The following is a 25,902-nucleotide window of genomic DNA, read 5'->3' as shown; positions in this document are numbered from 1 at the left end:
ACTTGTGGCGTCGTGTGGCGCAACTGTAGAGCGTGCGGCTGTCAAACAATGGGTCACGGGATCTAATCCCAGGTTGTGCCCAGAGACATGTCCGAACTTGCGCCCCGACGTTGTGTCCTTGGGAAAGGCACTTAACACGACTTTCCTCATTTCACTCAGGTGTAAATGAGTACCTAGCTTCGGTTAGGGACGTCCCTCGGATAGGACGTTAAATGGAGGTCCCGTGTTTGGGGAGAGCAACACCCCGGGCACGTTAAAGAACTCAGCAGCCAGATGCAGGGGTGCGTGTGGACTGGTTCTGTACAGGGGGAAGGTCAGGGTCAGTAGTGGCGGGGTCAACACGGAAAATTGTCATCACATTGGTAAGAGTCAGTTTTAAGTGCAGTTCTGTAGACAAATGAAAGATCCTGAAAATTTTGCTGTGGACCCGCCATACCTGATCAAGATATTTTGTATATGGTATTGATTTTAATGCCACGTATATGCTAGGCTTTGTATCGTTACCCATATAGACACATTTAAAAAGGTGTTAATATATCTACTGAACTCACTGAATGTGTTTACATTGTTGTTTATCTCTGTTCCATATTCATATCCACGTAATCTGGTCCATTAGAAACAAGTGTGTATTACCCAATCCATGGCCGTCACGTCTGCCCCATGACGAATCAGAAGTTCACACATCCCGGTGTGGCCCCCACCAGCAGCCCGATGCAGGGGTGTGGACTGGTGCTGCACAGGGCTAGGGAGGAAGGTCAGGGTCATCAGTGACGGGTTCAACACTGGCGACAGTTATCATGTGGATAAGAAGCATTATGTCGAAGTCCCGCGTAAATCGGCAAAAGGTTTGCAAACCCCTACCATGGACCGTCATACCATGTACATGTACATGTACGATAGCGTTAAACGTTAAGCGCTGTACTTTATGATACGGTGACATTTGTATAAGGCTATAGGACACTGTCAGTGCGCAACGTTTAATTCAAACAGAGTTACCTTCACGATTATATGTGCCTCTGTGGAGTAGATGACAGGGGACATGGTTTTATTGGTAAGAATGAAAGTAACGGATAAAGCTTTCACTTTTTAAACTTCACATGACACCTACTCATGTTTTTATCAGATGTAGAGTTGGCTCTGAGTCTGATTTCTTTGTGACCTGCCTAAAACTGGACGGAGACAGGGAAATATTGAGTACAGTGTCAGGTTTTAGGTAAGGAAGAATTTCCACTTACATCGTCTCATGACATCTGCGGCAGCCCGAGATCGTGCTCACAACTAAGCTGTACTTTACTCGCTACAAGGAACTGAACCAAATAACAAAGGTTTGATGGGGAACAATGAGTCACGCCGACAGGGTTCCTGTCAGGATAAAGTTATTTCTACTTACCCCGTCCCTCGCATTCACGTCGGCTTTATATTCTATCAGCAGCTCCGCTACCTCAGTCTGCCCGTACCAGCTGGCCACATGCAGGGATGTCTGGCGATACTGGATAGAACAGCAGTTGGGACTCTAATCTGTTACAACATGACTGTACAGGCGGTACGCTCACACATGATGACATATCTGCACAGCTCATGTCGAAAGAAAATATACACTTTTAAAGAATGAAACTTTTTATTAGTTATTTCGTCTTCTTTCTAGTCGTTTTATCTACATTTACATTTTAAATGTCCTTTATAGGCTTACAAATAAAATCACCTTGATACTTTTAAGTGAGTCCCTGTGTTACAAAATTAAGGTTGGGCTAACCGTCTGTTATCCTGTAATAAAAGATCAGTTTGCCTACCCTGTATCCCCATGTTCTCTTGACATTGACGTCCACCCCAGCCTCCAGCCCCCTCCTCACAGTCTGCACGTCACCTCTCTCTACAGCCCTGTAGAACGTGTCCAGGTCCATCTCCTCAGGGCCTGATGGGGGCGACATGGCAGTTTAGTAACCTAACAGGTGGGCAACGTACCTGTATCTGTATCTGTATCTATATAGCCGGTATAACCGCCATTATGCGTAACACACCAGCTTCGCATGCACGCGGCGCGGCAGCAGCTGGTCATATTACACCGAACGGTCTGTTACACCTAGTTTTTGCATATCTGACTGCAACCGTTCTTTAAAGCTACTTAGTTATGAAGCTCCTACAGTACTTAGTCTAAAAGCATAGCAAATGTTTTGAATACCGGTATATGTATGTATGTAAGTATTTGTAATCATGTAAGGAACGACTAACTATGGTGACCTTTTACACTGGAGCTTCTTTTAACATCTAAACATTCTGAGATCTAGTTGCCTATTTACACACTATAGCGATTATCTGCTGGTAAACTGTAATTGTATGAAAGTATCAAATCCGGCTTTTAGCGTTTGATTCTATTCTACCGGCTTGAAAGTGTATTTCATCTGTCCTTCGGCTACCCGCGCTGACATGTAAACACGAGTAAATATGACCAGACCGCACCTTTGGACCGGCTTCTCAATGGCACTCCTAGCGGCGGACATGTGCATTGCACGGGATAAAGTCCTGCACATCAGGCTCTACTGTTTCTGCGTTTTCTTTTGCCGCACAGTACTGATATGTGCCGTTTTCTGGACGCTACCGTAGTGACTCCTCAGTTCAATAACGTTCTCTACGTTGCCATTAAAGATCAATAATGCAATATGAAGATGCCGCCTGTAGCAATGCCTGCTTTAGACGCCAAGACTTGATTGTCTTAACGTTGTCCGGATAGATTACAGAACATTTTGATTGTATGTTTAAGTATAGTCGCTACTCGCGTCCGTCAACTTGTCCAATAGCAACCCGGTATTAACGTTGCTAACAACTATTGTATTAGAGGCAGGAAACGATATGATATCTTATCACGTTGATAAAGTTGAGAGTCGGCGACAACCCAAATGTCCCATTCTCTAGAACACTATATAGTCATGTAGTTGTGTTACCCAACTTCAGGTGCATGAATCATTCTTATCGACCTGTCCCCAAGACATGCTAAGCCCTGGTTCGTTTGATATTTCATACCGTACCTGCAGTCACAGTGGATCAGACAGCGACTCCTGGGATCTCTGGTGCTGGTGTTATCAGCATACTTGACCGAGAAGTAGTTTTGTTGCCCAACATTAGATATATGTATGGATTGCTGTTATCAAACCGTACATGTATGTCACCAGGACATGTCAAACCCTGATTCTTCTGACTGTTTTTACACCATACCTGTAGCCATAGTGGATCAGCCAGCTGTTCCTGGGGTCCCGAGCTGGTAATGTTTATCCCTTAACTTTGCCGAGAAGACGGAACGATCCAAACTTCCAACATGGCGGCCGCCGGCACATCACGAGACAAACAGGTGCGCCAGACCGGGGACTTTGAACCTTCATCACAAGACTTTACCTGTGTTTGCCGTCCTACTTGGGGGCTGTTAAAATCAACACATGCCGCGATACGCAGGGAAAGTGCAAACAGGGGGACACAGCAAAACAATCGCGCGTTCAGACTACAGTCACATTCGTGCTTTTCCTGTCTCTCTCCAAACTTAACTTCGGTTCTTAGACTTTTTGCTTAAAGTGAACTCTAACAGAATGTCAGTATCCTAATACGGGGGTCTTTTGTGTACCTTCCTAAATGTGTGATGGTTACCCGTCTGCTTTCGTAAAGCTTATCCCGTCTACCGTTAGTGAGAATTTTAACCTAAGTTTGCCATACAAGGACATCAAAAGCGGGTCTGTATAAAGATACATGAATTATGCAAATGATTTCGTCGTGTGCCCGAAAAATATAATCTATCAAAAAATAATATTAACTTTTGGTGTGGAATAGAGCTTGTCGGCTGATGTCAATATATTTATAATCAGCAATAGATTTGGGTCATGGAATATGACATGCATTTTAATTAATATATAGATAACTGGCAGCTAAAACCAGATAGGAAAACTACTGACGACAACAACTACAGCATAATTACAGGTAAATATGCATGATGCATAGAGCATAAATCATGCAAAGTATTTACATAGACTACAATGGATGACGTCATCATCACATGGAGCACAAACGGTCTTTTACGTGCCTACCATGGGACATGTATATAGGAATGGAATTCATCACTTGACGCCAATGTATTTAGATTGGGTGATAAGATACAAATTAGCGACAATGATTACATACCCGTCTGATGCATAAATAGTTATAAACGGTTGCATGGGGGCTTCTGTTCAAAGTATCCAAAAAGTATCCAAAGTTCAACTCAATTGGCTGGAATGAAGACACATCCGAAAACTGCATCTTCTCATTGGTAACTCAGTTGTGTCTTCTGCGATGTCCTAAGTGTCTCAGATGTCACCAATGTCACTTCCACTCTCCCTGTCATTGTTTTCACTCATCGCTGTTGTCTTGCTCTGAGAGATCATCCTCTCTGTCATCCCAGATTTCGCTTCTGGACGGATGTGAAAAAGTGCCGTCACTCTCCTCACCATGGTCATGCAAATCCTCCCTCAGGAGCTTTGGGGCCATTCTTGCCGTCAGGCAGCGAGAACTACAGTGAATAGAATTTCGAACACACACAGCCAGTTTGCCATGGGGGGAACCAGTCTGTCATTGTCTTGTACAGTGTACAGACTTGTACAGACAGCCAAGAGTCCGTCTCTGACTGGTACTGTTCAAGGCAAATGGTAGGCGGCAACCAATGGTCTTCATTCTTCATTCTTCAGTTATGATTAGAGGGAGATTGAGGTGATAAGATACTAATTAGTCACGATGAATTAAGCACATTAGAGATAAATAGACGGCCGCTTACGTTCATCACTGATTACCTGGACTTAAGACACAACACATTTTTTATTACATTGCACGGTATGGCACTGTATACACAATATAGGTGTTTCCTTCCACAATCTGCCTGGAAACAATATATCGTACCCTTTAATGGCTACCTGTCCACCTCAGGTGTGTGGTGACATGACTTGTGACAGACACCTGTTCACAGGTGTGTTGTGACATGAGGAGTGGCTGATGGAACATGTTCACAGGTGTGTTGTGACATGAGGAGTGGCTGATGGAACATGTTCACAGGTGTGTGGTGACAAGACGAGCGGCTGATGGCACCTGTTCACAGGTGTGTGGTGACATGAGGAGTTCACAGGTGTGTCGTGACATAAAGAGCGGCTGATGGCACTTGCAGTGTCACCTGATAGATGCGATGTGTCAGCCCGATAGATGCCGCTCCGCCCGTGACATTTAGCGGCCGTAACGCGGGAAACACGTCGATCTGTCATCCCTATTAAATAGCCTGTGTTTGACCCTCCGAATGACACGTTCTGATAACGCATTGCTGCAATCTAGTATCTATGTCTGGCCACTGTGCAACAAGAAACATAGCTGGTACTGGGTACTTTGTTTGGAAGGACACTTGGAATATTTATTGTACTGAAGAGTACAAGCTACATATCCTGACAGACTTATGACAGTTGGTTAGTTTTGTTTATTTGTTTGTTTGTTTGAACTTTTGTTGTAAAAATTAAAATTAGTTTCCTTAAAGTGTTGCCATAGATAGCAGCAACCTTCTTGCAATGTTTACAACGCTGGCATAGATGTCCAATGGAAAGTTGACAAGTCTCCAATCGTGTGACATCTCCATTGAAATGCCGTCTGATGGCGCCAGAGCAGAACGTTTCTAAGCCGCTGCCGGGCTCCAAGGATTATCGGAATAGCCCAGCCGATAATTGGACAGATAGATGTTAGTTCATCCTGGGCTGTGCGGCGGAAATAAGAGCTCGAAAGCCGGAAATGACGTTAATCAACTGATGATCGTCACAAATGACTAGTTAGTGATTCTCTCAGCATGTTAGGTCAACTATCACAATCATACTCTCAGCGAAGTGCGTCAGGTTTATTATCGATTTCTGCGTTTTACGTAAAACGTTCCCTCTCAAACCGCGCTATTACTGGCGATCGAAGAGTGGAAGCAAGTGACGACCCAGTTCAGAAAACGTATATTCACGTGGCCGAGACGAGAAAGATGGATAAGAATACAAAATACTAGTATACGGGTTCAGTGTCCTGAGATTATTTTCCGTGAGTACCATGTCAAGTGACCACGGCTATGATCCCGTCCAAAGTTCGCGCGTAAAGAACGACTTTCTTGCCGGAAAGTTATTATGAAAGTCTTTAGAATTTACAGTGAAATCTCCTTTTATCAACGATTCTCCAGGCAGGCTTGCACGAAAATTCAATAAAACATACAAAACTTGTTGAATTTTGATTGTCATCCCTTGCAATGTATACGTATAGTAACGCAATGCAACACTGCACAAGTTTTTTTGTTGAAATTATTGACATCTGTGCAACACGGCATTGTTCAACTGCTAGTAGCAGACATGAGATGGCGACAGCGCTCTGAATGCAGCTGTTAAACATCGCACACCATAGATGTCTTGATTCACTGCACAGTTTGTACCGTGGGTGAAAATCCGCCAACCTTGAATAAACATTACTCGCGTGATCCGCAGCTGTAGAGAATTAAGTGCGCAGAAGACTCAAAAAGGCCAAACCCGCCCCCAATTAGCCGCGCTTTCCATCCCCAAAAATCAGTTGCCGGAATCACGTATCCCCTCTGCATGATAGATGACGCAAAGGATGATTCCTCTCCGGATGCTGTCACCATGGCAACCGTTGACGTCATCACCTCCTCACCGACACAAGAGGAGGGGAAATGAGCGGCGTGGATGCACAAAGGAAACGTTTACGTATTCAATACGGCGCTTACAATTTGTATTTTTTTCTTCAAACGCGCACCCACACAGATGGTGGATATGATTTCCGTTGTGCCGCTGATTATGTGGTATCATGGCTCATCCGGGAGCCGATCTCAAAGCAAGATATAAATCATTAAGATTTGTCCTGTTGCTCTAGCTCTTCATTCTGTGTTAAGCGCAAGGCGGTTGTACACACAGACCCATTTTTCAACAGGATGGCCACGCTCGCGTTGGAGAAAACAGTTCTCCTTACACCGCTACGTTGATGCATGTTTGCTTTCAACTAGACGGGGTCACGACAATGTGCAAGCGGTAGGCATAGATAGCAGATCCAGGTGAGATTTCAGTCGCTAGAACATCAGTCTGCCGCCAGGGGCGATAGAGGAAAAGAAGCGCGCGCAGAGTGTTTACATTTGTAATCTGTAAGCAGAGTAGGCTCTGTAAATGTGCTAAGCAAGCGGTGGCGCGGGCTCTGCCTTAGCGTTTCGTGATACGCAGTTACAGAGGAAGCGCCACAGGCAAGGACTACACGCGTACTTCGGTTCTGATCATTTGTGGCTAGTTAATTTGCGGTCACACTACAGAGAAGCTTCTGGGTATTTGTCAAACTGTACAGCATCAAAGAGGAAGTCGCTGAAAAAAAGCTTAGTCTTATTTTTACTTTGCACGAGCAACAGTGAGCCGTAGTAGTGCGTTTTCGGGCCTAGGATGACCGACGGGGAGACCCAAGACGGGCCGGCGGAAGAGGTCGACTCCGCCGCCGAGAACACCGGTCCGGACTCCACGGTAGAGCTGAAGCGGAAGATCACACTGCTGAACGGCGTGACGATCATCGTCGGCACCATCATCGGCTCGGGGATCTTCGTGTCTCCGAAGGGCGTGCTTGCGAACGCCGGGTCGGTGGGGCTGTCGCTGGTGGTGTGGGCGCTGTGCGGCGTGTTCTCCACCGTGGGCGCGCTGTGCTACGCCGAGCTCGGGACCGCCATCACCAAGTCCGGCGGGGACTACGCCTACATCCTGGAGGTGTTCGGGCCGCTGCCGGCATTCCTCAGGCTGTGGATAGCGCTCCTTATAATCAGGTGCGTGTCTCAGAATAACGGGTTAGTTTCTTAAAGTGAAGTTTTTTTTTTAAAGTAACAGGAAGTTGTTTCAAGCAACAGGTGGTTGTGTTCGAGAAACAGCTGGTGTCTCAAATTAAGGGTGGTCTTAGAGTTAGCAGGTAGGTGTCTTAAATTAAACATATGGGTGTTTTAAAGTAAACATATGGGTGTCTTAAAGTAAACATATGGGTGTCTTAAAGTGAACATCACCTAGTCAGGCGGGGACTACGCCTACATCCCGGAGAAGTTCGGGCCCCTGCCGGCATTCCTACGGTTGTGGATAGCGCTCCTTATCATCAGGTACGTGTCTTAGAATATAGGGTTGGTTTCTTAAAGTAAAGGTGGGTTTTCTTAAAGTAACAGGTAGATGTCTTAAAGCAACAGGTGGGTGTCTTAAAGAATCAGGTGGTTGTGTTAGAGAAACAGATGGTTATGTTAGAGAAACAACTTGATGTCTTAAAGCGACAGGTGGACGTCTTAAAGTAACGGTTGGACGTATTAAAGTAACAGCTGGTGTCTTAAAGCAAAGGTGGGTGTCTTAGAGTAAACGCATGGATGTCTCGAAGTAAACTCGTGGGAGTCGTAAAGTAAAGATGGGCGTCTTTAAGTAAAGAGTTGGCGTCTTGAAGAAATAGGCAGGTGTCTTGAAGTAGCAGGTGGGTGTCTCAAAGTAACCGAGGAGTGTCTTAAAGTAACGGGGCGGGTGTTTTAAAGTGACAAGTTGATGTCTAAAAGTAACAGGTTGGTGTATCAAAGTAACATGATATCCTTGTTGCCATAGTTACAGGCCGACGTACCAGGCCAACTTTGCTCTAACGGTAAACTGTAACATAAAACCCTTGTTGCCATGGCTACCGACCCACGTCCCAGGCCGTCGTTGCCCTGACGGTTAACTGTAACATAACACCCTTGTTGCCATGATTACAGACCCACGTCCCAGGCCGTCGTTGCCCTAATAGCAAACTGTAACATGATCTCCTTGTTGCCATGGTTACAGACCCACGTCCCAGGCCGTCGTTGCCCTAATAGCAAACTGTAACATGATCTCCTTGTTGCCATGGTTACAGACCCACGTCCCAGGCCGTCGTTGCCCTTGACAGTAAACTGTAACATGATACCCCTATTGCCATGGTTACAGACCCACGTCCCAGGCCGTCGTTGCTCTGACGGTTAACTGTAACATGATATCCTTGTTGCCATGATTGCAGACCCATGTCACAGGCCGTCGTTGCCTTAAGTTTAAACTGTAACATGATATCTTTGTTGCCATGGTTACAGACCCACGTCCCAGGCCGTCGTTGCCCTGACGTTTGCGGAGTACATCTGTCAGCCCTTCTTCCCCGGATGTGCGCCTCCCGAAGCCGCAGTGCGCATGCTCGCAGCCGTCTGTCTGAGTACGTATCTAAGTTTTCCCTGCCTTCGGTATTTCGTACCTTCTGTTTTCAAATAAGCCGCTATTCCTTTTTTCTTACATCTGTCCCTTGTTGTGCAGATCTTTTTTTTTATTCTTACATTTTGTTTGGATATAAAATGATTTAAAAAAAAGCAATCCCATTCCAATTGTGTATAGGGTCCGGGAAAACTGCGCATGGTATTATATTTCTCGGCGCTCTTTTGTGTCCTATGTGTCCTATGTGTGCAGAGTGGGGATATTAAGATCAGATCACACGATGTAATTTGATTTGTATGGATGATGTGTAACTTAAGACAATCACCTTCCGTTTGTTAAGTCCCGGGTGAATTTGCGCCGTCCATCAGCCTGAGAAAATCTCTGCACTTAATAAAATCCTTTTATTTGCCTCCAAATGTTACACTGTCACGTAACAAGTTTCCAGAATCTCGGTAACACGTTGGAGAGCCATGTTAATGAAATCAGATCGCCCACAGTGAAACATGATACATGTATCTCCCAAAAGTCGTCGCGACGCTGCCGCCGTGTCTGCCCATACGCATAAAACATTCACCCATTTCGCACGGAAATCCCCGCGTGGTGCAATGGTGTTATCAATATATTGGGTTTGATTTGAACTACGCTATTTTTTAAATGACCAGAAGACTTGCCACGTGTTATTGTGTGGCATTGCCGTTCATGGTAATTTGGACATTTTATTATTTGGTAATTTTCTTCTTGTCAACTACTCGTGGTACTGCTCAACATATGCCATTTGGGTGGGTGCGCTACTGCGCGAAGTCGCCACGAAAATCGTGTGTAAAGTATCTGTATGGCAATATTGCACAGTTTCACATGGCCATTGGTCTGGTACACATTCTTGGTCAAGTTTCTACCACACAGTGTTCTCCAAATCCTATCCAGTATTGAGAACACCTCTGCACCGTGGTGCCACTGCCGTGATTTCTGGGTGAAAGGAGTTCGATGAGGCTGACGCGCATCAACCATCCCCCTGCTGACGGAGCCGTGTTGGTGGTTAACACGCGCACACCCCGCGAGATCCGCTCGTCTATATTCAGCCATGTGTGCCACGCCTCGGTGCAGACGAACTTCTCAGTTTCTGACAGTATTTCCTTGAATGATAACTGCTATGGTTTAAGCACCAGGGACGGGCCTTGCTCTTCGCGTGGTGTTCAGAATTACTTCAGATCTCCTTTTCTCTCTTTTTCTTTTTGCTGTTGGCAATCATTATCATCATCCACTACCCAACCGTGTTGGCGTCGCTGAATTAACGCACGTAATTCCAAGTGGCGGCGAGGATATTAGTTTCATATAACTTGAGTCCGCCGCCACTTTGGTTTGTCCCTTTTTATTGTTTAAAAAACAAGATAAAAGAAATAGCGAATGAAGAAAAAGACTAAAACGCTCAAGTTTGGAAGCTTCTAACATCACCTAAACTTAAAAAAGTAACTTTGTCGCATCTAGGTGAAATTTAGATCAGCAAGGTTCATCACGTCGGCACACTCAGCATTAAAACGTGCCATTAAGTGTAACCCATTTACACGCCCCTGTAATTTCCCTCAAGATAACGTCTTGCCTCCCGAGCTTCTTCAGGTCGACACAGATTCCTCTTAGCACTTTAAGATTACAGCAGGTCATTAGCCCAGTGTAACGTCCACTGTACTTAACACATTCCAGTCGGCCAGCGCACTTACGCACAGAGTAGGCGCTAAATCACAGACTTACCCATGTAGCTACACAAACATGCGCATCCCCTACACGTCTGCCGAGTGAATGGTTATAGATAATCGATGACCTGCTAAACCTTCGCTTCTGCCATCGCCTGATAAAAGGGTTAAAGGTCACGCCCCTGGGAGTTGACCCTTGACACGACCTGTCTGTTGTGATGGACCCCTGGTGGCTACTGATGACGTAATATAATTTGAAAAACATATAGAGCAACGTCAATTACAACCTTGGAGACGTGAAAGTACGTTTGCATTTTCACAAAAAAGAATATCATAAAAGTAGAGACGTACTGCTCAGATTATGTAGGAAAAGTAACAACATTTCAAATGCAGACCGTATGGCTGCGCCTCGTGGTATTCGATTACTACTCAGACAGCAAACTTGGAACTTCATGCACTGAAGACGATCTACGTGAGGCCAACCAGACTGCCCGTCAGTGGTTACAGCCGTGGAGCGGCAAGATATGATGATGACTACTCAGACCAACTAGAACAGCATATCCATACCCGGCTTCATGCGTTTAGTCTGACAATAGTTACTTCAGCCACAGGAAACTCGAAGGAAACGAACTAGATTGAAATGCAGTTCAGAAACAGAATTGAATCACGGTACATTCCCTGGTGGTAGTTCTATGACGTTCTCCGTGAGTTTTTATGCGCTTTGGGAAATAAACCTCGATAATGTGTTATTCTAGAAGTCGACTGCGAAATTACACTATTCTGTAATAATGTGTGCACCAGTAGACCATAAAGAGAAATGCAGTCAAACCTGTACTTTGGTGGTCATCTCTGCATGGGTACCAACTGGCTATCATGGCAATTTTCTGGTGGTCCCTTAGGTTATTTTCCTATAAAGTCAAGCACTAAGAACTATCTCTGTAGTGGCTTTCTTTCCCATTTTGATCGTACAGGTCAAGTCCCTCGACTATTACACCCAGCAGGTGCCATTGCCGCACTTTTTGACGTTATCCCCTTCAATGATAACTGCAGTAGTTTCAGCACTAAGGACGGGACTCGCCCATCGCCCATTCGATGTAAGATGCAGCAAAGAAATCAACATTTCGTCCCAAGACAAACGGGAATGGATGGCAAATCGAAGAAAAAGTCAGCGAGGAAGGGACCAAATTCAATAGAGATCCACAGATGTCGTAAACCAGACCAAACTAGCTAGCCATACATTAGGTCCTATTTTATATCCTTAATGTGTCATTTGAGTTCCTCGCTATGGCGAGTTCCCATCGCCTGGTGGCAGAGCGCTGTCTAGTGGAGATGCCGTAAACCAAACTAGCTAATTCAATACATTATGTCCTATCTTATATCCTTAATGTGTTTGTCATTTGAGTCCCTCTCTATGGCGAGCTCCCATCCCCTTTTGGCAAAGAGCTGTGTAGTGGAGATAAGGCGGCTTGATGTAGACCGTTAACTCCCATCTCCTGACCCGGCCTAACTAAAGGTCGGCCCGGAGATTGCAAAGATCGCGGCGGCGGGGAGTGATTGATCTACGCGTATGTACGCCAAAAAAGCAGTTACTTATTGGCAAGCAACTGGATAGGATTTTGGAAACGGACAATTTCAGATAGTCCAATAGGAAAACAAATTTGTTTTCTAAAATTGTCATCTCTTTATTTGCATATCAATTCATAGTTCGTGGTTATAAACCTGCTGTTCGACAAATCTTGCTAGCAGTCACTGAAGAAAAATAGTGGCTACTACTTGAAACGTCTGACCGTTTCAAAAAACATACCCAGTTGCTTAAGTAACTACTTTCTTTGGCATATCTTATTACCTGGATGTATAACCTTCATCGACGGCTCTACGCGTATGTAGTTTATCTGCGCGGCATGTTATGTAGAGCGCGGCAGACGTCGGCGGAGATGGCACAGATAAGGCGGGAAGCCATACAGGCTGTAACCTAGCAACGGCGCGGGTTAGGATTGATTGATGGGCGTGCAGGCGAACATCTGTGTCCGCTGAGGAAAGCTGTTATCGCCCGATCTGAAGAACCGGGAGATCAGGGAGCAGGGAATAAATACTGATTTGAAAACCTCAGAAAAAGGACGGCAGACTCGGAAATTGTACCAGCCGGTTTCCATTAGCATGATTGAAAGATAATCCTAAGAACCATTGTCCTTTTATATAAGTACGGGCATCGCAAATCGTTGTAGTTTGTTAGATTGGTTAAGATTGCAAAAAAGGTTGACATGTCTGGAAGACTTACTAGCCCCACCAATCATGAATTTTATAACCCTTCAAATTTTCTGTATTTTTTCCATGCTCTCAATCCATGTGCTTTGCTTCACTCTGTTTGAATTGAGTGAGCATATGTGTGTGAGTGTGTGTGTGTGTGTGCGTGTGTGTTTGAGTAGCTATTTTTGGCGTGTTTGTGTGTGTGTGAGTGCATATGTGTGTGATTGTATATCTGTATGGGCATATGTGTGTGTATGTGTTCGTGTCCATGTTGTGTGTGTGTGTGTGTGTGTGTGTGTGTGTGTGTGTGTGTGTGTGTGTGACGTTTCCTTAAAAATCCCTCCAACATCCATGAAAAGAAGAGTCACAGAACAGTTCAATGTCTCCCTGCAGCGGTCCTGACGGCGATAAACTGCGGGAAGGTTCGGTGGGCCACGCGGGTGATGGACCTGTTCACCGCCGCCAAGCTGCTGGCGCTCGCCCTGATCATCGGCCTCGGGGTCATGCAGCTCGCCAAGGGTGAGGCACGGAGGGATGGAATGAAGGGATAAATGAATGAACGAACGAAACATTGATTTATCAACCAATTATTATACATTAGCGGGACCGGTCCTAATCCCGACATATGTTCTAAGCAACCGCACTGTAATTTTGTAAGGGTGTGTGTGACAATAAACCCATGGAACATGAGTCAATCTTCTTGTAATATACTCATTACTGAAACTAAAGGTTCACAGGCGTGTTTTTATCACATTGCTATTGGTCCTTACCGCAAACGGACATATAACATGCATAGCGCCGTAACATTTGTTTTCCAAACAAGGTCGGGATAAGGGACGAGTCGGGATTAGGACCGTTCCCGTTAGAGATCATGATGAGCCTATGTTGAACACAGTGTAGTGATTATAAACTAACGTCACAACACGAAAGAAACCTACCATACTGAAATCTTTAACAGAAATTCTATATGCAAATAATAATGGCGGGCCCGGATCGTGACTGCTAAGGGCTGTATGGGCCGCAGGTAGGATACGCGTATTGTTCTAGCTTGGAAGGTTTGCCGAGGGTTGGCAAGAACAAGTCAAGTCAAGTCAAAGCCTTTATTTTACCTTTTTTTTTACACGTCCGTGTAGTCTTCCATACCGGAGTGTTTCTTATGCACATTCTAAGCTTTACTCTAAAAGCTAAACGAAAAACAAACAAACAAATAAAACACACACGCCAAAATGTTCGGAATTTCCCTTGCATAATGGTGATTAGCACATCAGGTTTTCTGCTGTGTGCTCCTTTGCCAAAGTGTTGTCTGGCGTTTTCTCAGCACAAACAGAACAACGTTGATCAAAACAGAACGTATAGAACACCACTGTTGGCGACTTTGCTTTCGCGAGAATCTAGCGTTGTCGGGGCGACGTTCTATTGTTCTAAACAGCTCAAAACGCCAGATCTATTACTGGTAACACCATGCGCGAGCAGACGTCCTTCACGTACCAGGCGTGGGTGCGCGGCAACATTAGCGGGATTCAGTCTAACTTCTTTCTGAACGAGTTCTTCGGCCCGAAGGCCGTGCAGAGCGTGACTGGCTGGCACGGCGGCGAGCCCGTGGTGTTCTACACCGTCACGGTGTGGTCGGTCCGGGAGGTGGAGGACTTTTCGCGGTACCTTTTGGATATTCATGAAGACCGAAGAGCTAACTGGAATCAGGTGAAGTACGGCCTCAGAAAGCGCGCGATCCCAATCCCCCGCCCGTCCTACAACATCATCCAACAGGCCCTCTGTAGCTGCTGGCGGTTCGACGTCCCGGCGGGCACGCCTTTCCTGGGGGAACTCCTCTACATGGACCTGCGGCGGAGCCATGAGAACCTCATCACGAGACTCATGCGGCAGATCGACGACAGGACCAACGGCACCCGCCTCCCGGCCTGGTACCCCCTCAGGCGATCCTACAACAAACTGCAGTACTTCATAAACGCCGCGAAACGCGCGCACCACAAGGACGCGGAGGGAAAAGTCGCGAACCGGCTCAATCAGCTCGAGTCTCCGCGGGGGCTCGGGTACCTTCACCAGGCCGCCTACTATATCAATCCGCGGCTGATCAGCCTCCTCCTACGTCACGGGGCGGATCCTGAAATCTGGTCCCTACGTCACGACCGGAAGCAGCCGGTGGACTGCTTGTTCCTGGCCTTCCGGCACGACGTCTACACCGGATATGACGACACGGACAGGCGAGTCCAGCGGTGCCTCAGACTGTTCTGTAGAGCCATGCCGCGGATACCTCTGCAGGTAGGGTTGAATCTGCTCTATGATTATCATATTTGCCGGTGTTGAAATAATCTATATGCACACGTTCTGTTCACATCATGTGTCTTATTCTTTGCCCCTGTCTGGATATTCCGTTGTGATTATCAAATTTGTCAGTATCAAAACAATTCATAGGCACACGTTCCTTGTTCATTATTCTTTGCCGCTTCTCTGTCAGCTTTAATGGCACGCGGCTTAAGTGTTAAATTTTCATATATTTTCTAGTATCTATTGAGGATACTAACAAGACTTCCATATAACGTAGCTGGTAGCGACTGCCTACAGTAAAGCGATGATAGTAGGAACAAAAGTCCTACTACTATTACTAGTACAGACTAGGAGAGGAACAAAACCTCCATGTAGATAGAATCAAAATGAATGGTTGATCTGTATATAGTTGTGAATCGTATATGTCTGAATTCTGTCGATTTTACATATTTTTTTTTACAAAATAGAAATGCTGTACACATCGCAAGTTGTGATGAGTACAGCATTTCTATTTTTGTAAACAATATATGTAAAATCGAGTTGTGATGTGTACAGCATTTCTATTTTTGCAAACAATATATGTAAAATCGACAGAATTCAGACGTACACGTACTACCTTACTGTACTTCTGCCAGACTGATTTCACAATAAATTTGAAATTGATGATTTGTTGCAGAGACTATCATCAGACCCAGAACCGGACCACCGGGAGAAGAACAGGTGCGAGCGGAAGTGGAACTCATGGGTACCTGCGGACAGGTGTGGCGCGGCGCCCTGCGATCTCAAACACCTGTGCAGGTGCGCCGTCAGGCGGCTGCTGATGGAGAACACCTGTCTACCTGACGGCATCTTCCGCCTGCCTCTACCTGCGCTGCTGCACAGATACCTGAACTTGCACCACGACTGACGCCTCAAGGAGCGATGTGGCTACTTTAGTCTTGTAAGCACGTCGCTAGAACGTTTGTTTGTTTGTTTATTTTGAAACACCTGGGTAGCCTTTTCAGTGCCAATACACTGGTTTTCGATAGGGCCCAGTTTCACATATACATACATGGAAAATATGAAAAACAACTTACAACGTAAGCGTTTAAGGTCGTGATCGCGTATTTAAGGTTAATATCTCGCATGTAAGTTCATTTAGTTGTGTCCAAAGACATACATGTATTTTATGCAAAGGTGGTTACTCCAATGCAACGTTGACCCAAGAGAGCAAAAGAGATTCGGCAGTTATAATAGGTTTACATAGCAGGCTAATTGCCGTATACGCATTACGTCTTGGCGACGTGCTAGTTTAGTATGGAGATAGACCCAACATCGCCACCTTTAAAGAAAAGAACGGGGGCCAAAATGAAGGGAAATAAGATATGACTAAGGGATAATCGTGCACTGTACTTCCCACTTTTTGTACTCACCAAAACACAATTACCGACATTTGTCCATTATTTATACTGTACATTAGACCGGTGGTAGTTGTACGAATGTTTAGGTAACGGAATATTTGTAGATGTTTGCACGATTAAATCCGCATTTGAAAATGCATCAGGGTTATGTGCCATTCTTATTATTTCAATATCAAACACTAACAGTTTCGAAGACGGAATTACAAAGTTCTTTATTCACAACAAAAAAACGATAAGAGCCAAAGGTTGGATGACCGTGTGTCATCTTCCTTAGGACAATAATGGCTGGTTCACTGCGTACTGCAGCTAGGTTTCGCTTCTAACAATGCGGTCCCAGAAATAAAGTATATAAAGAATACAACACGGTCATGGCAAGTCATGAAACATGTTAGTATAATATATACGCATAGTTACTTTTCTAAATTAGCTAAAAGGCTGAAATACACGTGTATACAATACTAAGTATATATATATTCTATACAGTGGAAAGAAATGAAGAAAGACTGAATGCAGCCAGAGGTTGTTCCCACAACCTCCGAGCCGCAGAATACAGTGGATCATCATCACCATACAATGTACACAATATGCTTATTGTTAATACACACTAATGGAGATCTAAATAAAACAAACAATTGGACCAAAACAATCTTTCTCAAATAAATTGGACTTTTAAAAATGACAAATATACTAATGGCTTAATGTTTAGATACTCCTATAATCAATAACATTTCTACGGTGAATGTCAAAAACAAATGATCGATTGATTCTAAAAAATTATGAAATGAGTGCATCCTTGCCCGTTATGAAACTACTTTAGATGCAAAACCTACAGCTATATATATATGCTGTAACGTTATAAGGTTAAACTATACGCAAGCTTTAGTATACGCAACCCTCTTGGGCAAATTTGCCACAATCCTTGCCAGCCTGCCTGGATATGTCCGACTCTAATGTACAGAGTAGAGTTGCTTTCTCCTGGTAGGAACTCCGGTTCCAGTTAAGCCGCTCTTCAATTCATCTCACCTACAATGTCATCTCTGGTTTCTGGGGATGGTCCAGAGCTCTGTAGACGTACATTACTTGATGCTGTTTCATGTGACAGTCCAGTCTTTCCTTAAAAGACAGTTCTTCAGTTCTTTACAAGTTTACTACAGAGTAGTTATCGGACTCTGGTACAGATTAAGTTATCGAGCCCAGGTAACGATGAAGGCTACAGCTGAAATAATCACTCATGGAGGTGATCCTCCACCATCTTGCTTTTCACGTTTCAAGAGGACCAAAGTCTTTGCCAAAGTTGTATGTTTTTTTTTTTAGAATTGTAGTCTTTGTTCATTTCATATGTCGTTTGGAAAGTATAGACAGGTCGGATCTCGTACATTCATAGTATTTACACAGATGTTTTTTTTCTCTCCTGTGTGTGTTCTAATATCGTTGGCTATCTGGACCCCAGAGTTGTCCTGTACCCGCATTCTCCACACATGTAGGACTTTTCACCTGTGCGTCATGACATGTCGGCTCAAGTGGGGCTTCTGTGCAGCAGAATAATCACACTGGTCACACTTGTAGGGTTTTTCTCCTGTATGGGTTCTCATATGTTGAGATAAGTAGTACATACTTTTAACTGTTCTGTACCCACATTCCCCACACATGTAGGGTTTCTCACCAGTTTGATTACTTACATGTCTGGTCATAGCAGATTTGTCTGCAGCAGAATAGTCGCACTGGTCACACTTGTCGGGTTTTTCTCCTGTATGAGTTCTCATGTGTAGGGATAAGGTAGACTTAAAAGCTGCTCTGTACCCACACTCCCCACACATGTAGGGTTTCTCACCAGTGTGTTTACCTACATGTCTGGCCAGAGCAGATTTTCTTGCAGCAGAATAGTCGCACTGGTCACATTTGTAGGGTTTTTCTCCTGTATGAGTTCTCATATGTAGGGATAAGTGAGACTTGTAAGCCGTCCTGTACCCACACTCCCCACACATGTAGGGTTTCTCACCACTGTGTTTTGCTAGATGGACGTCCAAATTACGTTTCACTGCTGCAGAAAAGTCACACTGGTCACACTTGTAGGGTTTTTCTCCTGTATGGGTCCTCATATGTCGAGCTAAAAATGATTTATGAGCTGCCCTGTACCCACACTCCCCACACATGTAGGGTTTGTCCCCACTGTGTTTTCGTAGATGGGCGTCCAAATTAGATTTCACTGCTGCAGAATAGTCACACTGGTCACACTTGTAGGGTTTTTCTCCTGTATGGGTCCTCATATGTCGAGCTAAAGTTGACTTATGAGGTGCCCTGTACCCACACTCCCCACACATGTAGGGTTTCTCACCAGTCTGTTTAACCAAATGCTTTCCCACATTGCCTCTGCTATCCTGTACCTGTGAGGTTGATTTGTCGTCAGGTTGGGGAAAGTTCACATCACACGTTTCCTGCTGCAGGCCCATGTCTGTTGTCTGGGTCTCCCTGCGGTCACTCTCCTTCCCAGGGTGTTTAGTGTAGTCACTCTCCTGCCCAGGGTGTCCATGATGGTACATCTCCCTCCCAGGATGTCCAGTACTCAGTTCTCCAGTAGAAAACTCACAGTTAAAATCTTCCATTTCTGCTCTTATACCCCACGTTTCGTCGTTTGGAACGTCCTTTTCCCCATCCTGCTGCCGTCCCGTGTTTGTTGTCTGCTCCCCACTCTCGTTCCACAGATGTCCGGTTGGTAGGGTTGCACCGAAGTAGTTGTAGGCTTCCTGGTCCTCAGTGCACGTTTCCTGGCACAGGACGTTTTCTTTTTTATCCTGTCGCCATCCAGTGTCTCCCGTCTCCTCCTCTTTGATGTGCGTCTCGTTCACAGTTTGTTCCACATGTAGGCCCTCAATGGGAGGCACACATCTCAACCCCGCCATCTCTGAAACAATGGTACAAACATATATGTAAGAGAAATCTTAAGTTGTCATTTCTTTCCAGAAAATAGAAAATAGGTCAAGTTTCAGCTGCTAGTAAGAATTTTTCTCTGAATGCAGAATGTAGTTGAATTTATTCACCGGATTGAATGAATTCTTTTGAGCAAGCGAAAAGAAAGGTAAACTGATGTGAGCATTTCCAATCATTTCATGAACAATCCATGATAAAGTGACATTATTTTCAGCCTCAATCTCAGATTTTCATAATTAGATTCTTTGTATATCCAAGGAGGTTATCTATATAACCTCCTTGGTATATCAAATGTGATTGCTCTATGGACATTCAAAGCTATGTACATTTGAAATGTACTTTCTTGTACGAACGTTTTTCCTAAAGCAGAATGAATGGAAAATTTTGAAACATAACAAGGACTTGATTATAGGTATGCCATTTGTCTATGTATATGTCCTGCAAACAGACTCATTGATTGACATTAGTTAATTGACATATTACTTATTGTTAGTCCATTAGTATATTCGAGCAAACATGTGCAGTGTCAAAGGTGAAGGCCCCTGAGACGTAAACAAATCTCGCTATCCAAATCGAGACAATGGACAACTCCGACAACTGTTTTTACAAGCAAGGGGTCTTCACCTTTGACACTGCACATGTGTACTCGAATCTACGAATGGGCTTATGGACTTGTTTCGACCAAGGTGTCCGCCGAAAGAAAACTTAAAATATGAGAAGAAGGTCGAAATCTTCCCCACCAACCTCTGCTTGGAGAGACCAAGAAGGGACATTTTGTAGGTGAACCATGTTACATCCCGCGCATTACAGATTCACTGCCCCCCTCCCCATCAAAGACCCGATCGCAAGAACACTTATATTTCTGACTTACCGCTTAACAAGCACCAACCAGGAGGCATTAACGACAATGAGAGGTCTTACCTGTATCTCTATGGTGTTTAGCGGTCTCCACGACTTCTGGAATTCCGTAAAATCGCGTCAATTCGGAGGAGATGATACTACATGATACCGATGACTCCAAACAAACAGCACCGATGGGGTAAAGGTTAGAGGTCACAAACCTGGTAAGCACTTTAGAATGGGTCAAACCACATATCGCCACATAACGTTTTACTCTCGGCTTCGGCTCTCGAGTATGCTCCGATTGGCGAGTGTGCTTGGAGAATGGGTGTGAACTGGGCCTATATCGTCTTTTCTATACTACTGAAAATCCTGTTGTGTTTGTGCACCACCAGGTGAGACTCAGCACCTGCAGCCCGAAAGATCCTTCCGCGGGACATCCGGCTCCGTGGGCGGCATCGCGCTCGCCTTCTACTCCGGGCTCTTCGCTTACGGAGGCTGGTAATAATAAGTGTCATGTTCAGGCAGTACACACACTGGGCATCGCCGCTCACCTTCTATTACGGACTCTTAGCGCATGAAGGCAGTTACGAACATATTCAGTGATTCGTGTATACATGATGTCATTCACCTAAATAGCTACTAATATTCAAAATAGAATAAAAAGTTTTTGTTTTCCGACAGGAACTATCTGAACTTCGTAACAGAGGAGATGAAGAACCCTTACAGGTAAGCACTTTTTGTTTTTTGTGTGTCTACATCTAAATCTTTGTTTGAAGCGCTGTAACCTGTTCCTTTCTGGCATCACTGCAGGAGATCACTGTTACCACATTATGAGAAAAACATGCACTCTACATCATTCCAGGAACCTGCCGCGGGCCATCATGATCTCCCTGCCGCTGGTGACGATAGTGTACATCCTGACTAACGTGGCTTACTTCACCACCCTGTCCCCAGACGAGCTGCTCAAGTCAAACGCCGTGGCCGTGGTAAGGATATATTTCTTCAACCCGAGTGTCCGTATTATTATGAAGAATTATTCAAACAGTTCTCCAACTCAACAAAGGCACTCAACGGAATTTTCGAGTGGTTCTCCCAGTCTCACTCAGCTTTCTGTCCCAATCGCTGGTTTTGTTTACGTGTGACGTCAGCAATAGGTCATAGGTTATTGAAAGTCGATATCACCCCCCGTCCCGGTAGAGAGAACTGCAGCATTTTCTTCTAATGTTATCTGAAAGCCCTGAATTTATACCAGTAGCACGAATTTTGAATGCAACAGTGTCCGTACATGGCTATTTCACGTCATGAAGAAATTTTGACCGTTTCCATCTCAGACGTACGGAGACCGGCTGCTCGGAGTGGTGAACTGGATCATCCCCGTCTTCGTCGCCATGTCCACCTTCGGGGGCGTCAACGGGTCGCTCTTTACTTCATCACGGTAACGCAGATGGATATGTGCTTCTCTCATCAAAACACCTTTCCTTTTGATTTCTGATAAGCGTCAATATCATGTTATACCAGGATACGTTATGTTCAGTTGAGAGTTCATCTGTTTGGTAGAAGTCATTCTGAAGTTGAACTGCCAACACAAAAAACGGACTTACCGAAATTGTCAACTGATCAGCTTCAGTTTTTGTCAAGGAGTAGCCATCCACTGCTTCTTTTGCGTCACGTTATGCAGATAGAACACCTGGCTCGGCGAGCAGTGGATCATAAGTTGCAGAAAGAATATTTTCATCCAAGTGTGTCTGTTGCAGGTTGTTCTTCGTGGGGGCGCGGGAGGGCCACCTGCCTGACATCCTGGCCATGATCCACGTCAGACGCTTCACCCCAGTTCCTTCACTGGTCTTCACCGTAAGGCATGGGTGATGTGTCGGGAATGAATGAGTGTATGGAGGAATGAAGATTGAACGAATGCATGTATGTATGGACGAATGGGTGTATGAATAATGAATGAAGGAAGGAAGGAAGGGAAGAAGGAATACATTATGTATTCATAGAAGAATGAATGAACGATAACTATTGCCTTTTGCCCCGAAATGAGTCAAACTCAACATTTGATGAGAATGACTCCTTCACATGTATAGATATGCATAACAGGATGGACTTAGAAAGTACAGAGGATCAACATCCCAGAACTGTAGGAAGCAAGAAGTCATAGCATGTTTATTTGTAGTATAAACCGCACTGGACTGGGTAGAGAGAAACAGCAACAAGCTATGATGATGTAGTAGCTAATTGCTCCGAGGATCTTTCAGCAACGATAAAAAAGCTTTAAAGGGTCTTGTAAGAAGTCTGCTTCCAAGATCTGCACCATTTCTACTGTAATGTACGATTTGGCTTTCTTTCTAACCTTGCCAGTGCCTGATGTCCCTGCTGATGTTGGTGTCCGGCGACATGTTCGACCTGATCAACTACTTCAGCTTCTTCAACTGGCTGTGTGTGGGCATCGCCATCATCGGGCAGATCATTCTGCGCGTCATGAAGCCGGACATGCCGCGTCCAGTCAAGGTGCACGACCGATGTGTTGTGCCGATGTCGTGCCTTGTCGTGTTGTATCTTGGCGTGTCGTGTGGTGTTGTGTGCGGGGATCGCAACGTCATCGGCAGCTCATTCTGTGGGTCAGGAAGCCGCGTCCAGTCAAGGTGCATGGCCTGTGTGATGTGTCGTGTCGTTGTCGTATCATGTCGTGTTGTATCGGTCGTGTGGTGTCGTGTGGTGTCGTGGGTGAATCGCCATGATTATGCAGCTCATCCTCATTGTCATGAAGCGGCCGCTGTGGCTTGTCTTGTGTCGCATCGTGTCGCTGTGTATAGGGCAACAGACGTGGCCTCTTAATCTGTAGATGACCAGAATCAGCCAGTTCTCACTGAATAGATGACGATGACTGTACAAACTGCATCGTGCTGTGTCGTACTCGTGCCGTGTACTACTGTATCACTATGTAAGGGAAAACAGACATGGACACTCAATCTAAAAGGGATATGCACACCCAGGTACACCTCGCCCTCCCCATCTTCTTCGTGCTGGCCTGCATGTTTCTGGTCATAGTCTCCATCTACGAGACGCCCGTGCAATGCCTGGTGGGCTTCGGGATCATCCTATCGGGGCTGCCCGTGTACTTCGTCGGCGTCTGGTGGAAGGCGAAGCCGAAATGGCTGGTCGATGGACTCGGTAATAAATTACTTTGTTTCTGTTGCAACGCACGAAAGTTAATTTGAAATTAGATTGCTTGAACTAAAATCGTACCTGACTTTTTTTAAGATACACTGTAAGACTGAAAATACTTGGTCCATGACGATGATGTTAAAATGGAAGTCTGGTCTGGGGTTGTAAGACATTTAGGCAGGTAGCCAGTATGATCCTGTCATTCACAGTTTACAAGCCCGGAGCTTTTGTTATATTTCAGACTCCATGACTCGAACCCTACAGAAGACCCTAGAGGTCATGCCTCAGGAGCAGACTACGGGCGCCTCACACACCCAGGGGTCACCGGAAGGCGGGAAGAGCCAGGCAAAGGTCCCGGATGTGGCGGACAGTCCTCATGACGAGGGGATACAAAATGGCGGCCAGGCGGCAGACGGAAATGACGTCATGATGCAGAACGTGCTCAACCGGAAGGCTAGTAGTAGGAAGGATAGGGAAAGCATGGATGTTGACGATGACGTCTTTCAGAAAATTGAAACTTAGGCCATGATCGCCGCAGTGCTTACTGTGTGATTGTCAGCATCATTTTTGCACAACCTTTGCTACTGTTCAGAGTAGCTGGAGAAGGCTCCCATTCCACTAGAAGGCAATCGCTGCGACTATTCATTAAATAGTTTTTGTGTAATCCTTGACTTCTTAATTAGTATATCATTCAAATTGCAAAATCATGACTGAAAAGACAACAACACTTAGTCTAGTGGAATGGGGGTATGGTGTCTGGTGATGCTGATGATCGTTACTGGTACTATAGATGGAGACTGCTTCGCTGTCCAGATTGTGACGTCTTTCAGTGTCTGCTATGTCGGTGAGTTAAAGTCGTGTGGGAGTCCTTCCACTCGTGAGAAATGGTGTAAACTTTGACATATTTTACCTCAACACATAACTTATTTTTGCCTCTGCCTTTTCAGAGATCACAAATAATTCCTTCATTAGAATCATTGTCTACGCGGTACGAATAACCTCTCGTCATCTAAAGGATCAGTCTGGCGTATTGATGATTTTTAGAAGTACTTAGTTAACATAGAGCTTCAAGTCTATATCAATATTCTTGAGTTGATATATTGAGTCTGAGCGATGTCTGTAGGTAGGTAGAAACGCATTTAAACAGGAAGATTATGTATTTGTTTGGCGGCGTTTTACCTCATACATATGGATAAATCCTTGCTGTGTTATTCACTGCAACCAAGTGGAATATGAGTGTTAAAACAAGCAGCGATACAAACAATTCCACGCAGAAAAACATTGTAAGAATCTAAAACGCCAGTCCAAGCTCTAAATTGAGACGTTAGGGCCTATAGAAAAAAAAACTATATGAAGCAACAGATCTATATCTCAATGATTTCCCGTCTCTAGATGTTGTGAGTAAAGTCAACCTGGGCAAAAGCTAGTCGATATGCTGATACAGACCACTGTTCTGCCAATACCTGTGTTGAGCGTTTGCAGCACGGGTAGCGATCAGCAGGTGGCGCTTCTGTACTTCTAGTCAAAGTTACGTTCAAGACACCATGGCTGACGCTGGGTGACGCGTAGCCTGTTATTGACAAGATTTCTCATAGAAGCGGCACCGCAACAGCGACATCAGGTACAGGGGACCCTCTGGATGTGTCTGGTCCCCTTCTGACACGGATGATGACAGGGTTTTATAGAAAGGTAACGTTGACTCTCTTATTGTACGAAGGACATTTTTCGAGATCAAACTCAAAGGGGAGGGGGGTAGGAACTTGTAAGCAGCTTGCCATATCCCTATGAAGAGAACTTGCCACATAGTTCGCGTGTGTCATACAGAAGACGAACATATTTTGGCATACGTTGATATTTTATACGTAGCTGCGATATGTGAATCGGGGCCCTAATGTTACATTTGATGCAAAATTAGAACACTAACAATATTCGTCAAAATGACAGCCCAGTTAAAGTTGGCTAGCATCATTTTCCCAAGAAGTTACAGAAAAACAGACAATAGCAGAAACAATTTACCGCAAACGTCTATAAAAGCTAACAGACTTGTCTCGATGTACAGTACATAGCTATATATTATAAGATTTTTCTCTGACAAGCTTACCATCAAGT

General features: G+C 44.9%; 4 protein-coding genes across 5 annotated transcripts; 2 read left to right on the top strand and 2 right to left on the bottom strand.

The window, feature by feature from the left end:
• Nucleotides 1-987: 987 nt before the first annotated feature.
• On the bottom strand, nucleotides 988-3,476 carry LOC136438424 (uncharacterized). Of its 2 annotated transcripts, none has more exons than XR_010756420.1 (3): nucleotides 3,211-3,476; nucleotides 1,791-1,912; nucleotides 988-1,518 (listed from the first exon to the last, which is right to left on the bottom strand). XR_010756420.1 is itself a non-coding variant. In XM_066433193.1 (3 exons), exons 1-3 carry the CDS (start codon nucleotides 3,218-3,220, stop codon nucleotides 1,346-1,348), a joined length of 276 nt encoding a protein of 91 aa, XP_066289290.1. In that variant the 5' UTR covers nucleotides 3,221-3,476; the 3' UTR covers nucleotides 988-1,345. The 2 variants fall into 2 exon arrangements, 1 of the variants encoding a protein (XP_066289290.1); XM_066433193.1 differs by having other exon boundaries at nucleotides 988-1,489.
• Nucleotides 3,477-6,787: 3,311 nt separating this feature from the next.
• Nucleotides 6,788-25,234, top strand: LOC136438489 (large neutral amino acids transporter small subunit 1-like). Its single transcript, XM_066433291.1, has 11 exons — nucleotides 6,788-7,825; nucleotides 9,125-9,240; nucleotides 13,565-13,690; nucleotides 21,021-21,126; nucleotides 21,310-21,354; nucleotides 21,491-21,614; nucleotides 21,960-22,063; nucleotides 22,383-22,479; nucleotides 22,987-23,136; nucleotides 23,622-23,799; nucleotides 24,035-25,234. Exons 1-11 carry the CDS (start codon nucleotides 7,455-7,457, stop codon nucleotides 24,313-24,315), a joined length of 1,698 nt encoding a protein of 565 aa, XP_066289388.1. The 5' UTR covers nucleotides 6,788-7,454; the 3' UTR covers nucleotides 24,316-25,234.
• On the top strand, nucleotides 14,424-16,994 carry LOC136438488 (uncharacterized). Its single transcript, XM_066433290.1, has 2 exons — nucleotides 14,424-15,451; nucleotides 16,134-16,994. Exons 1-2 carry the CDS (start codon nucleotides 14,633-14,635, stop codon nucleotides 16,362-16,364), a joined length of 1,050 nt encoding a protein of 349 aa, XP_066289387.1. The 5' UTR covers nucleotides 14,424-14,632; the 3' UTR covers nucleotides 16,365-16,994.
• Nucleotides 17,044-20,982, bottom strand: LOC136438487 (zinc finger protein 782-like). Its single transcript, XM_066433289.1, has 2 exons — nucleotides 20,707-20,982; nucleotides 17,044-19,759 (listed from the first exon to the last, which is right to left on the bottom strand). The coding sequence occupies exon 2, from the start codon at nucleotides 19,755-19,757 to the stop codon at nucleotides 18,348-18,350; it is 1,410 nt and encodes a 469-aa protein (XP_066289386.1). The 5' UTR covers nucleotides 19,758-19,759; nucleotides 20,707-20,982; the 3' UTR covers nucleotides 17,044-18,347.
• Nucleotides 25,235-25,902: the final 668 nt, after the last annotated feature.

The sequence above is a fragment of the Branchiostoma lanceolatum genome, chromosome 7, assembly GCF_035083965.1.
Source record: "Branchiostoma lanceolatum isolate klBraLanc5 chromosome 7, klBraLanc5.hap2, whole genome shotgun sequence".
NCBI classification, from domain to species: domain Eukaryota; kingdom Metazoa; phylum Chordata; class Leptocardii; order Amphioxiformes; family Branchiostomatidae; genus Branchiostoma; species Branchiostoma lanceolatum.
Note: the sequence above shows the minus strand (reverse complement) of the source record. Positions and strands in the feature narration are given on the sequence as shown.

Bases quoted from the DNA above. Each gene is read 5' to 3' on its own strand.
- LOC136438424 (XM_066433193.1), bottom strand. The intron at 1,490-1,790 runs GTAGGCAAACTG...TGTTCTATCCAG, and splicing joins AGAGAACATGGGGATACAGG to TATCGCCAGACATCCCTGCA.
- LOC136438489 (XM_066433291.1), top strand. From the start codon at position 7,455: ATGACCGACGGGGAGACCCAAGACGGGCCGGCGGAAGAGGTCGACTCC. The intron at 21,355-21,490 runs GTAAGCACTTTT...ACATCATTCCAG, and splicing joins GAGATGAAGAACCCTTACAG to GAACCTGCCGCGGGCCATCA. The intron at 22,064-22,382 runs GTAACGCAGATG...TGTCTGTTGCAG, and splicing joins TCGCTCTTTACTTCATCACG to GTTGTTCTTCGTGGGGGCGC.
- LOC136438488 (XM_066433290.1), top strand. From the start codon at position 14,633: ATGCGCGAGCAGACGTCCTTCACGTACCAGGCGTGGGTGCGCGGCAAC. The intron at 15,452-16,133 runs GTAGGGTTGAAT...GATTTGTTGCAG, and splicing joins TGCCGCGGATACCTCTGCAG to AGACTATCATCAGACCCAGA.
- LOC136438487 (XM_066433289.1), bottom strand. From the start codon at position 19,757: ATGGCGGGGTTGAGATGTGTGCCTCCCATTGAGGGCCTACATGTGGAA.